General features: G+C 35.5%; 1 protein-coding gene across 1 annotated transcript in view; it reads left to right on the top strand.

The window, feature by feature from the left end:
• The window catches only part of LEPR (leptin receptor), a 66848-nt gene that overhangs the window by 42386 nt on the left and 10495 nt on the right, over positions 1 to 13967 (top strand). Inside the window, exons 12-16 of the mRNA XM_012639325.1 lie at positions 4598 to 4814; positions 6576 to 6758; positions 8177 to 8272; positions 9542 to 9647; positions 10580 to 10655. Coding sequence (XP_012494779.1) covers positions 4598 to 4814; positions 6576 to 6758; positions 8177 to 8272; positions 9542 to 9647; positions 10580 to 10655 — 678 coding nt within the window. The remainder of the gene's footprint in view (positions 1 to 4597; positions 4815 to 6575; positions 6759 to 8176; positions 8273 to 9541; positions 9648 to 10579; positions 10656 to 13967) is intronic.

Raw genomic sequence — 13967 nt, 5'->3', positions numbered from 1 at the left:
CGTGTCAGTCATTGGATACTCTCTTGATGACTCATGTCACTTTGACATGCCCCCATCATTGTGGAGTTTTTTCCTTTAATTTTTGAGTACTGCTAAGTTGGACTTGATTAAAATTAGAAACTTATGATCTGGGAAAGACTGTTAAGAAAATTAAAACTTTGGAAATGACTATAGTCTCAAGCCAAGGCACAAATTGGGTGAAAACATTTGCAAAATGTTTATTTAATAAAGGACTTAGAACCAAATTACACAAAGAACTCTTAAAATTCAACAGTAAGAATGGGAGAAAATTTTTGCGTGCTACAAATCTGATAAAGGGCTGATCACCAGAATCTACTTAGAACTCAGGAAAATCAACAAGAAAAAATCAAACGACCCTATCAAAAAGTGGGCAAAGGACAGGAACAGAAACTTTTCAAAAGAAGACAGAATAATGGCCAAAAAACATGAAAAAATGCTCAACATCTCTAATCATCAGAGAAATGCAAATCAAAACCACAATGAGATATCACTTATCTCCAGTGAGACTGGCCTTTATCAAAAAGTCCCAAAACAATAAATGTTGGCGTGGATGTGGAGAGATAGGAACACTCATACACTGCTGGTGGGACTGCAAACTAGTGCAATCTCTGTGGAAAGCAATATGGAGATACCTTAAAGAGATACAAGTAGAAGTACCATTCGATCCAGCAATCCCATTACTGGGCATCTACCCAAAAGAACAAATGATACTGTATAAGAAAGACACCTGCACCTGAATGTTTATAGCAACACAATTCACAATTGCAAAGATGTGGAAACAACCCAAGTGTCCATCAATACATGAGTGGATTAATAAAATGTGGTATATGTATACCATGGAGTACTATTCAGCTTTAAGAAACAATGGTTATATAGCACCTCTTGTATACTCCTGGATAGAGTTGGAATGCATTCTACTAAGTGAAGTATCCCAAGAATGGAAAAACAAGCACCACATGTACTCACCATCAAATTGGTATTAACTGATCAACACATAAGTGTACATATGAGTAACATCTATTGGATGTCGGGCAGGGGGGAGGCGGAGGGGGGAAGGGGAGGAGGGGATGGGTATTTGCATACACAAAGAGTGCAGTGCGCACCATCCAAGGGATGGGCACACTTGAAACTCGGAGTTGGGGGGGAGTGGGGAGGCAAGGGCAACATACATAACCTAAACATCTGTACCCCCATAATATGCTGAAATAAAAAAAAAGAAAAAACAAAGCAAAACAGAAAAACACCCAAAAACAAACAAACAAACAAAAAAAAGAAATTAAAATATTGGGAGAGAGTAGAAAAATAAAAAGGAGAAATTCATTGCTATAAAAAGATTAGTGAATCCAAAGTTTTAATTTTATTCTTAGTGATAAAAATTTTAATTGAAACCTTAAAGAATTCATTAATTCACTGCATCTTGAGTCATGACTCAATACTACTTAAAGTTCAGTGTTAAGAATTTCTACATATGAAAAAATGAGGATAGTACCCAGACACAGAGGGAAAAGGGTATTTTTTTTTAAAGAAAAACCTAAGTTATTAACTCATCAACTCCATACCTATTTTTCAACAGAAGGAAGAGGTTAGCAGCCTTTTAATGAAAAGAGAAGTGGGTTCACACCAAGGCTTCCCACCTGCCTTTCTAATAGAAGCCAAGGGTTCTGTCAGTTTATTTTTTAGGTTTGTAAAAAGTAGAACTGATATATTTTCAAACTTCCTAATAGGCTAGAATTTGTGCTGTGATCTTCTTTATCAAAGATGCTACAAAGTTACTCTTCTACTCATTTAAAAAGGGGGGAAGAAAAGATGCACAATGTCAGGTTTTGGACTTGATAAAATAGTCTATCTAAATGTAGATTCCTGGCAAAATGGCGGAGTAAATTTACACCCATCATGCAAATACGTGCAGCTGGGAGGATGTCCAGCAGGGACTATTGCAGGAGAAAAACATGTGCGTTGTGCTTTGATTCCAGTGCCCCGAACAGTGGCACGGAGCCTGGGGTCCCATGTCCGAGGTCTGGATATCAGAGCAACCCTGCTCTTGTGCCGTTCTGAATGCAGTACCCTCCACTTGGCCTTGGTCACCCACGAACTCATTTCCTAGCCCCTGAGGAAACAACAGTCTCCAACTTTCTAGCTGAAAATAAATTAGATTGTCAATGGGGAAGATATTTACTAGGCAGGAAAAAAAATGCATTTTGTTTCTCAAGTACAAACATGAAGCAACTATGGCAGGACTCGGACCACCTCCACTCCAGGGTCCAGACAGTTTTGTTCCTGTGGAACCATGAAGTAGAATAAGATGTTCAAAATGACAATCATCTAAATAACTGTCGGAATATGGACGGGGAATAGGGGAGCGTCAGAACACAGGGGCCTGGAGGTTGGATGGGCCATTGGAAAGTTGAGTGGAGATAGGTTGGGATGTTTACTCTCTGCGTTGAGAATTGTGCATAGGAATTTTTACTAATGAGCAAAGGTTGCAGCAAGGCGAATAAACTGGATAACACCAAAAATACTCTCCTAGCTGATTTGTAATATTAGGTTCTGACTTTGAGCTATTAAAGCTTGGGGTTTGATTGACAAAAAAAAAAAATTCAACGGTAGGCAAATAATATAATTAAAGATGGGCCAAATTTCTGAACAGAAACCTAACCAAAGTAGATATACAGGTGATAAATAAGAATATTAAAATATGTTCAGCATCGTTTGTCACTAAAGAGTTTCAAATTAAAATGAGATATCACTCCACACTTATCAGAATGGCTAAAATCCAAAAAACTGACAATACATAAATTGCTGGTGACGATGCAGGATAACAAGAACTTTCATTCATTGCTGGTGGAAGTGCAAAACGGCATAGCCACTTTGGAAGACAGTTTGGTAGCTTCTTAACAAAGTTAAATGTAGCCTTATTATATGATGCAGAATTGTGCTCCAAGGTATTTACTCAGCTGATTTGAAAACTTATGTTCACATAAGTTGCACATGAATGTTCAAGCAGCTTCATTCATGATCACTCTAAACTGGAAGCAACCAAGATATCCTTCAAAAGTGAAACTAGGGCTGAGCATGGTGACTCACTCCTATAATCGCAGAACTTTGGGGGGGGCAGGATGATTGCTTGAGGCCAGGAGTTTGAGACCAGCCCCGTCTCTACAAAAAATAAAAAAAATTAGCTGGCCATGGTGGCATGTTCTCATTGTTGCACCAGAAAGTTCCAGACAAGTAACAAAATGATCTATGTGGCAATGAATTAGAGTTGGAGACATCAGTACAAACCCATATTTAGCTTAATATATGTATAGACGGATTTTGGGTTATTATATATGCACATTTCCTTGATTTGTAAGCTAAGAGAGCCTAAAAGTAATGACACCCAGTAAGTAGTAGGGTGGGTGTCCGGATTTGTTTTTAATACCATCATGCAATAAAGCAATCAAGGCTATTGGGAAAAATGGCTAATTTTAGGGCTGGGGCAGGAAATATACAAGATGAGTGTGTAACATCTTGCAGTATCAGAAAGTAAGGAAATTTAACATTACTTTTACTTTATGGTTATAAAAAATATTTGTATATTAAAACTCACATGGATTTTTCAAATAAAATGCAAAATTTGCATGACTTTTGAGGCATTTCTTTCTTACAGCGTTTGCTAAAATCTTACTTCCAACATACCCAGATGATTCCAAACTCTGCAATGATACTTGTGTATGTGTTTATTTTTCCCTGCCATTTCTAAATTAGATGCATATCAATGGCAAAAAAAAAAATCGAGATGCACTATTCTAGTCTATGGTATAGAGTCCAGCTTTCTATGGGTTTATAAGGGATTGACAGTATTTGATCTTACCTACAACAGGTAAAGGTGATTGGGGAAGTAGGGTATATTGTTAGACTCTGAAGAATGGAAGAATAGGATTGAACTACATGTGTATTTTATATCAGAATCTTCAATGACCTGGTATAATTTTTTTAAATTATAGGTCAGAAATTCTGGAGTGTCATATACACTGTTCTGATAGCTTCGATCACTTGCTAATCTTTGCAAACTCTTCCTATTTATTTTAAATAATCAGAGAAAGGGAAAAACTAATGACACATCTTGCTAGGATTAATATAAGTGATTAACATCTTCTCAGCTCTTCTTGTCATGGCTTTACATAATCTGAGGGTTATTCCTTGTTTGCTTTTCAGATGAGCAAATTATTCCTTGTCAGTCTTTCTTTTCTCTAAAATTACAGTGAGATTTCTTGGTAAAAGAGTGCCCAAAGTATATCCTTACTTTATTATCTTCGAGTGATTTATTCTCTGGGTCTTATGAAAAAACCCAAAAGGGGAAAAATAAGTTTCCTGTGCTTCATAACCATCCAGACACCTTCATGGAGACTGGCAGAGGCAGCCTCTATCCTGCCCCACCCCTACCTTCCCAGTCCCTCGGCCTTATGATATGGAGTGCCTGTCCTGATATGATCCTTGCCTCCTGATGAGAAATGTATAATAAGAATTCCATGAGCTCGGTTGGTATAAAAAGCCCTGCAGTCCTTAAATTAATCAATTTTTATGTTTACTACAGCCCCTGATGAAAAATGACTCATTGTGCAGTGTGAGGAGATATGTAATAAGCCATTATACTTCCCGCAATGGAACATGGTCAGAAGATGTGGGAAATCACACTAAATTCACTTTCCTGTGGACAGAACAAGCACATACAGTTACAGTTCTGGCCATCAATTCAATTGGTGCTTCTTTTGCAAATTTTAATTTAACCTTCTCATGGCCTATGAGCAAAGGTAAGAAGATGTACAAAGTAATAATCCATTGCCCCTTTTAATATTCAACCTTTGTAAACTCTTCCCATTCTAAATTATCTTCCAAGCAGCCTGCAATTATCTGCATTTGAAAGTCTTTCACCATTCATGTCTTCTTTGTCTGAAAAATAACAAAATACCTCGTGTACTGATTATGTAATACAGTCCTTGAGTTCCAGTGGTAGAACACTGTTGAAATAGTGTTACAATAAATGAGAATATTCTAATAAATCTAATGCTTAAATTGATGTATTAGAATTGGGCCAATGGAGGTTGTCAGTCAACATCTCTCTCTCTCTCTCTCTCCATATATGTATGTATGTACAAATAAAATGTCTGTGAGTATGTAAATAAATATGTGAAAATAAGTATATGTACAGTATTATATATGTAAAATACTATACATAAGAGTAATAATATGACATGTTATACGGAGGCAGGTTAATTGCTGAGACTTAAAAATTACTGTGGACTTCATTTAACTTGAATGGTGAACTATCCTGCATTAATTTTGATATATTTGATTAATCAGAGAATTGAGAACCACTTTCCATAGGAGTTTCTAATCTAGATTATATATTCAAAGTATAAATTTTTAATAGAAAATACAAATTTTCTGTATCTCTACCAATTTATAAAGGCCTTTCCAAGTGTTAAGTCCTCCATGAAGTCTTTCCTTATTGCTTTAATTGAATATGTTCTATCCCTTCTTTAAATCTCAGAGCATTTTCTATCTTTATTAAGGTATTTTATGTCCTGCCTTATATTATGATTACTTTTGTATTTATAGTGTGAGCTTCTTGTAAGTTCCATAGCACCTAGCACAATGTCTTGCACTTATAATTTTTTCAATAAATACATTCTAGAAATATTTGTTGAGTGCTGCAGTGTGCCACGTAGTGGGAATTCCAGCGTGAGGAAAGCTATAATGGTCACAGCATCCAGAATCTAATAGGTGAGACAGATATTAATCAAATAATCAGACAAGTGAATGTATCTTTTCAAACTGAGATAAGTGCCCTCAGGAAAGGAATGCAATTTTATAAAAGAAAGGAGAAAAGGAACCTGACCTGGCATTGAGGGTCAGAGAAGCCACCGTGAGGAAGTGGTATTGAACTGGAATCTGAAATGTGAGTAGGAATTAAACTTTCACAGGAGGTGTAGGGGGAAGGTGGGAAAAGCATTGGCTCCTGACAGGAACAGCATGATCAAAAGTCTTTGTGGCCCAGGATAGGAAATGAAGGAAGACCAGGTTGGCTCTCGTGTGCAAAATCACGAAAGGCAGAGAGGGAGGTTGGGACTTGGTCCTCGCGGACTTGTAGGCATGATAGGAATTTTGTCCTCAAATGTGGAAATCCACTGGAGGCTTTTAAGTGGGACTCTATGCAGAGGGTGTTAAAATAACAGATTTATACGTAGAAGCATCACTCTATCAGTGGGAGAGAAGAGTTTGGAAGGAATCAGAGAGGATGATTAGTAGGCTTATGCACTATTCCAGTTGAGAAGCCTTTTTGACTGTATCACAATTTTTTTTTTTTTTTAGGTTTTAGAAAGAACCACATTTCTCTGCTTATGTGACTCTCATGATATGAAAATGATTGCCATGTATTATATTTATCTGTATAAATTGCCTGCCTCCTCTTCCTTCTCCCTTCCTCCAGTAGGTTATAAGTTCCTCAAGAGTATTAGTCGATTTTCACTAATTTTTGAATTTAAAAATAAATTTCCTTCTTTTCCCCTCAGTAAATATCGTGCAGTCACTCAGTGCTTATCCTTTAAACAGCAGTTGTGTGATTCTTTCCTGGATACTATCACCCTGTGATTACAATCTAATGTATTTTATTGTTGAGTGGAAAAATCTTAATGAAGATGATGAAATTAAATGGCTTAGAATCCCTCCATCTTTTAAGAAGTATTATATCCATGGTAAGTTTACTATACTTTAGTAAGTTTCTCTCATGGATTAGTATGACACTACAGATTATTAATTCAATTACTGCAGATAGTTAATGAAAACTTCAAAAATATAGATGGTCCTACTGTCTTACTACATATGATCCTATTACCTTACCAAAACATTTAATTTTATTTCCTTTGATGCCTTTTCAATATTTTGCACAGTTGTAATTACATCATATCATATATTTTCTCCCTAATCCTTTCTAACATTATTTTTAATGATCATATAACATTTTATTCCATAATCTACCTAAGATATTTGTTGATTTGAGATTATTAATGTTGCTTCTAGCTTTACGTTCTGTTAAACCATTTCTTAATGGCTTCTGATGTCTACTGCTGAATTGTCTCCCCAAACTGTGTACCAACTAATAATGCCACTTATCATGGGTTGGTGTGCTAGGCTGAAGGTCTCGAGGATCTAGGACCTGGGCCTAGGTCAGCATAATCACCCAGAGGTAGACCAGTTATCCCAGGAGGTGAGTAAAGCACAAAGTACAAGTGCACAGTATAGCATTTCTAAATCTGAGTAAGGATTAAGGGAAGTTAAGTAGGGAAGCTAAGGATTGCCATGATCTTTTTATATACTGTCATCTCAAGGACTCATACCTTTATTTCATTCCAGAGACCTAGAATTTAGCATCAGGGTAAATGTATTTACAAATTATTGATGGAGAACTGAATTCAGTCCATTACCACTGTTGTCCAGGTGATTACGCTCTGTGCTTTTCTGTAAAGGATGGGGATATAAAATTTAGGCTTCAAAGAGATTTGTATTCTTCTATTCTTGTGGAATGATATATATTATTAGCATTTGTGAAAATCACTGATAGGTCCATTTGGAGCTTTGCTATGGGGATGGTCATTCTCTGTGGATCTAGATCCACAGAGAATATTGCAAGAGGACTCCTGGTCTTCGCCGCGATATTCATTGCACAGGTTTTCACAAGACTTTAGTCTCCCAGCTACCTTGAATGGGGAAACTAAGTAAGCTAAATTCCTATAAAAAGGGAACATTTCCTGCTTTGGGGATAAGAGAGAGGAGATAGAACATGTTGTCCTGGAAAAGGAGATGAGGGACAGAAACAGCTCATACACCCTGAACTTGAACACATTGGCTATCACTGGAATGAACCTTTGAAAAAATTACACTCTTCTATTTCTGGGTGAGGTTTTTAAAACATTATTTGGAAAATTATTGTCATTACTAGAGAATTTGCTTCCATCGTTTTTGAAACTCCCTTAATCATCAGTTCAATCTATAAATAACAACTAACTTTTATGTTTGGAAATATAGGATAGATACTTTCATTCTTTTTAACATATGTTTCACTCATCGATGTTAATTAAATATAAATGAGCCTTTCATATACTTTTCTCCTCAGATCATTTTATCCCGATTGAGAAATATCAGTTCAGTCTTTATCCAATATTTATGGAAGGAGTGGGAAAACCGAAGATAATTAATAGTTTCACCCAAGGTAAAATTTTTAATTTTAGTTTCTTTTCACAGCAAAAGATGTTACCTAATTTGTTAGCAGTAATGTTACCATTTGTTTATTCTTTTTCTGATGAAATTATGGAAGAGTCTAGAGTCTTAAGTAGATGTATCATGAGGTGATTCTGAAGGAAATATTTTTTTCCTCTAAAAATAAAACTGGGGAGACAGTTACAGAAATAAACTCGCTGGGCCTCCTATATTTCTGATTCATTTTACTGTACTCGGAATACCAACATTTGGATCCTGTTATTGCTTTCAAAATTGTCTTCAAATCCAAGTAGCCCAATAATGAAATAAATAAAAATAATTTAAAAAATTCATTTATGTATTATTCAACCAATATTTATTTAGCACTGTTTTGAGCCCTGGGGATTAAATACTGAGCATAAGACTCTGTTCATATGGAGCTTAAACTCCAGTGCTCTTCTGGGAGTGATGGGCAATAAATAATGTATAATATAATGTCAGACAGAAACATGTACACATGAAGGAAAATAAAAGTAAGAAGAAGGTATAGAGTTAAAACGTGGTGTTTCAGTCAAGACAGCCAGAAACGGTGTTTCTGGGGAGGTAAAATTTGAGTAAATCCCTGCAAGTACAGTAAGGCTTCACTTCAGGTCGCATGGATAGGTTCATGGAAACTGCAACTTTAAGTGAAAGGATGTATAGTGGGTCCTTGAATAATATTGTTACATTGTTTCCTTCAATATAGTTTTGTTAAAATGCTGATGAGAAAAAAAAATCGGCTTCGTTATACATCATTTCACTTAAAGTTGCAGTTTTCTAGAACCTTTGGACGATGAGAAGTGAGAACTCACTGTACAAAGTGAAAGAGCGGTCCAGGCAAAGCTATAGTGGCAATGGCCTTGAAGGATGAGTGTGCTTGGCGGTTCAAGAAACAGTAAGGAGTTCTGTGTGTCTGGCGTGAACAAAGTAGAGACTGGCGGGTGTTGAAGCCAATGCTGAGACAGAGTCATCGTGACAACTTTCATGGACACCTTTGACTCAGATAACCTAAAAGCGACCAGATTGGCAAATAAATAATTTTGAAAAAATGTTTTGCTGATTTATAGGTATAAAACTGGATAAAATAATAATTATTTTATTAGTATGATCAGAACACAATTTTATCTTCCTTTTTTATGTTTTTGAAGGTAATACAGAAAAAAGTCTACTATAACTTTTGATACAGACAGAAATTAATATTTCCTCAAGCTTCTGAGTTGTGTGACTTGTATTTCTTTTTCAGATGATATTGAAAAACACCAGAACGATGCAGGTCTATATGTCATTGTGCCAATAATTATTTCCTCTTCCATCTTATTGCTTGGAACGTTGTTAATATCACACCAAAGGTATCGTACTTGGTGTTAAGAACCTTTATGGCAAAAGCCCTTAACCATATTTAAACCTTGATTTAAAGCCTAAATCAGGAATATTAAATTATTCTAAGTGGTTTTATATATATTTAGTATACGATTAAGATGATATAAAAAGGAAAGGCCTGTTTTCAGGAAATGACATTTCATTTTGCTAGGACAACATAAACCTCAAGGAAGAATTTAGTTTTTTTATATTGAGGAAATAAAAGGCTTATAACAGAAAATCCTAGGCAATATATTCTCTGAGGTGGAAAAAATGGCTTTCAGAGTTCTTCAGTTTGGGTGGAGGACTTTTCGTGGTGAAGCGGAGGTTAAAAGTAGACTTCTAGTGGCGACCTGGAGCAGTCAGTTCATTTATGATCAGCGGGCTCTCTGCTCTTTAGAGATTGGCACTGTGTGGGTCCAGATGGCCTTGAATTCCCTGGATGGTTCTACGGATGCCACATTACTCTGTGCTGAGTCCAGACCAATGAGGTTATTTTACACGTGCCAAATCTCTATAGAAACTTCTGTCTTTTAGTAAAAAAGAGCAAGAGGATATTTTAGAATCTGAATTTTAGTCAATTGAGTTGAAGGGGCCATATCAAGTGGAATTATTTCTGGTACCCACGTGATGGCCATTTAATATTTCATTTTCTCCGGGAAAAATCTATGCAGTGTTTTAGCACGGTGCTTGGCACACAGCTTTTCATAAATATTGGCTTTTTATTATTATAGGGCTTATGAACTTTGCTCTAGAATGAAGTTTGGTGGAAATCTTTGTGGGCTAGCATGTGAAAATGAATCTCACTCTACTGAAGCATAGCTGGTCCAGTGGACTAATTGCTAGTTTGTGTATTCATTAACTGTTAACATTTTCAATCTGAATGATTTTCTGTAGTTCTGATGGCTTCTGTCTTTTGTAGAATGAAAAAGCTGTTTTGGGAAGATGTTCCTAACCCCAAGAATTGTTCCTGGGCGCAAGGACTTAATTTTCAGAAGGTCACTTTTTCAATTTTTTTTTAAACCTAGAATACATCAGATTGCATTTTAGATGCCATATGTCTTCTAGAGCTTTAAACATTTTTAGGATTTAAAAGTTCTTATTTTATTCAATCCATTTTAGTATGTCTTTTTAATCTACTACATATTTTCAAGAATAGGAGGATGCAGGGATTTGGAACCAGGAGGAAACAAAATTCAGTACACAGTTTGTCATAGGAGAGTTGACGAGATATATATATTGCCAACTGTGTCACAGTGCAAAACAAAATAAATATTAGAATATGAAGGGTCAAATCTGATGGAGAACAGCAATGGGGATACACTTTTTTGGTATAAATTGTTTTTAGGCAAAAGGCTGGAATCAATATTTTTAATCTCTATAATTATTTAAATAAATTCAAGTATTAAATAATCTTATCCTCAAACACTACAATCTGAAAAATGCAGTTATCATAATAAAACTCATATTTCTACAGATAGTCTCATCAAGTGAAAATACTTTATGAGACAATTAGTCAACTACAATAAAATAATTTGTACTTACTTCTATAGGGGAATTTTTTAGAAAGCTCTAGAGTTTAATGAATGTTTTATTAATTCTCATAATTTCCCTTGAAACAAAGTTGGCTTTCCATCCATAAGATTGGAAAAATGGAATTCAGTCTTCATGTCAAAACACACGATTTAAAAAACAGTACTTATTTGGAGGTTATTATGCATCCTCGAGGATTGCATCTTTATCATTAGTCACTTGTTAAAAAGTGTACAGTGATTTTTTTTTTTTTTTTTGGCTACAAGAGAAAATACAGTCCCCTTAAGCTAGTATTCAGGAATCTCTTCTTACAATCTGTTATCACCCTACCTATCTGATTTTTTTTCTGTCCCTGGGTCTTGATTAGGCCTTCATTATATACCCTTCCACCTACACAGAGCCTTCCTTCCTCACTGATGAATATCTTGCTCTAGACCCTTCTTTCCCCAAGCCTTCCTTTAACAACTGTAATTCAGAAGAATTTCTACCCCCTTGAAGTTCCTAGAACATTTTGTTGTTTCATTTATTGTGGATAATGCTCTGAATTCAAGGACTGTGTTTTATCCATCGCAAATATTTGTGGAACTCCTCTTGCTATGTAAAAGGTATTAAAGTAGGGATTCCTTAAATAATTGCTGGTAATTCATGATAAGTGTCCATTTTTTATGTGCAAATCGCTGAGATACATACTCTTAACATTCATTAAGATTACTTAAATTCTCAGTGTCTCACTTTCCTCTACTGTAAAATAAGGTGAACAGCACTTACCTTATTGGGTTTGGGGATTAAAGTAGATGGTACTTGTGACATAGTAAAATCTCAATAAATATTAGTTATTATTTTACATTATTTTATTCTTTCAGTTACCCTTTGGGATAAGTATTATTATCTCCATTTTATAGAAGTGAAAACTGAAGCTTATAGTGGTAAGGTAACTTGTTTTAGAGCCAGGATTAGTTTATCAATTTGTCTGACTTTGGAGCTTGTTCCATATATATAATATATAATTTTATATATATATATTAATAGCAGCTGTTCTCTATAGTAGTGGCTTTCAATTTTTTTTTACCATGATCCACCCACAGTGAGAAATACATTTTACCTTCCAACCTAGTATACACATAGATATAGATATGCAAAAGTGAAATGCAAGATGAATGAAACATTTTTACTACTTGCACAAAATAGAATGTTTTAAAACTCTATTTTATTTGTTAAAAATGCTGGTTGCGACCCACTAAATAGATTTCACAACATCAAATAGCCTATAATTTACAGTTAGAAAAACACTGCTCTACAGTTTATCGATGAGTGGATAAACAAGTAATATTGTACACATAATGAACAATACAAAAGATTGAATTGTAATCTTTCAGCAGAATAAACAATTCCCTGTCTTCAGAAGAGGTGGCAGTGTAATTTTATATATAAATCATTCTTTTAACGGAAACTTCACTCTGCCTGAGTCTAACCAGCCACGCTTATGCACTCCTCAGCTGTGCTGTTGCTCAGTATAAGCAATGGAGTCTCCTTTCATTAAAACAGGGTTGCTGATTTTTTCAGTGAATAAAATATTCTTCTTCTTGCCCTTCCATTATGAATTCATACAGTAACATTTCTTGTAGTTATGGTGATATGTCAGGCATATATATATATATATATATATATGTCATTCATTCATTTGTTCAACAAGCACATGGTGAATATTTATATGTAAGGCTAGGCTATTCCTAGGCTTTGGGAAAACAGCTTTTAAACATATTTTTCTTCCCATCCAAGAAATAAGACAGTGGAGCCAGAGAAGAGTGGCTGGATTGAAGGAATGGGAAGAACTTTCCTCCTTGTACCTCTCTAGAATAGTTTATTTTTTCATTCATTCCTGTATTCATTTCATCCATTTAGAATATTGTTGAATACCATCCTACCTAGGCTGGTCACTACGCTAGAGAAAACACTGTGCACTCTGGAATATACAGTCTCATGGGGAAGAGAAGCATTAGTCAGTGTATCATGGAAATAACTTCACAATTATAAACCACATGTTGTGAAAGAAGGAGACCCTGTGTTCAGAGTTTATAATGTAGGAACCTGGCTTAGCGTGTTGGGTGGGAGTGAGTGGATGAAAGTAAGAAAGTGACATTTGAGCCAAGATCTAGTAGACGAATAGTCATTAACCGGGTTTTGTGGTGGCACCTGGACTCTTGTCACATGGGAGGAAGGACCAGAGCACATTCACAACTTGGCAACAGGAAGACTCCAAGACAAAAACTAAGTAAGAGATTTTTTTTCCCTTAAATATGAGAGGTTTTTGGTCAAAAAAACCCTAAATGCCTATCTAAATAAAAATTTTTAAGCTTCACTATATAACTGTATATTAATTCAGAGAATGACCATCTTACCATCACTTAAAAAGAAGCTAAAACTCTCTTCAGCGTTTAAGCTCTGAAATCTTACCTATGAACCATAATGAAAATGGTTTCTAAGTGTTTACTAGAGCAAGGAAATTATCAGGACCGAATCAGCAAAATGCAGTTTGAACCTGCACCAAATTATTCTTCCCTTTTCCAAAAAATGTCTGACTCAAAGGAACTACTGGGTGGATGCAGGTTGAATTGGTAAATATTTGTAGTCTATGTACTACCCACTGTCTCACCTGCGCTCCCTGAAAATAAGCATGATCCTGCTGCAGCAGATCATCTGACAGATGCTTTATACAAGTAGATTGAAAGATTTCCAGATCTTTTCAGGTTCTGGTAAATTAAAGAAATGTGAAGAAT

This window comes from Propithecus coquereli, unplaced genomic scaffold (assembly GCF_000956105.1).
Source record: "Propithecus coquereli isolate 6110/MARCELLA unplaced genomic scaffold, Pcoq_1.0 Scaffold14, whole genome shotgun sequence".
Lineage (NCBI taxonomy): Eukaryota > Metazoa > Chordata > Mammalia > Primates > Indriidae > Propithecus > Propithecus coquereli.
This window is presented reverse-complemented; position numbering and strand designations above follow the sequence as displayed.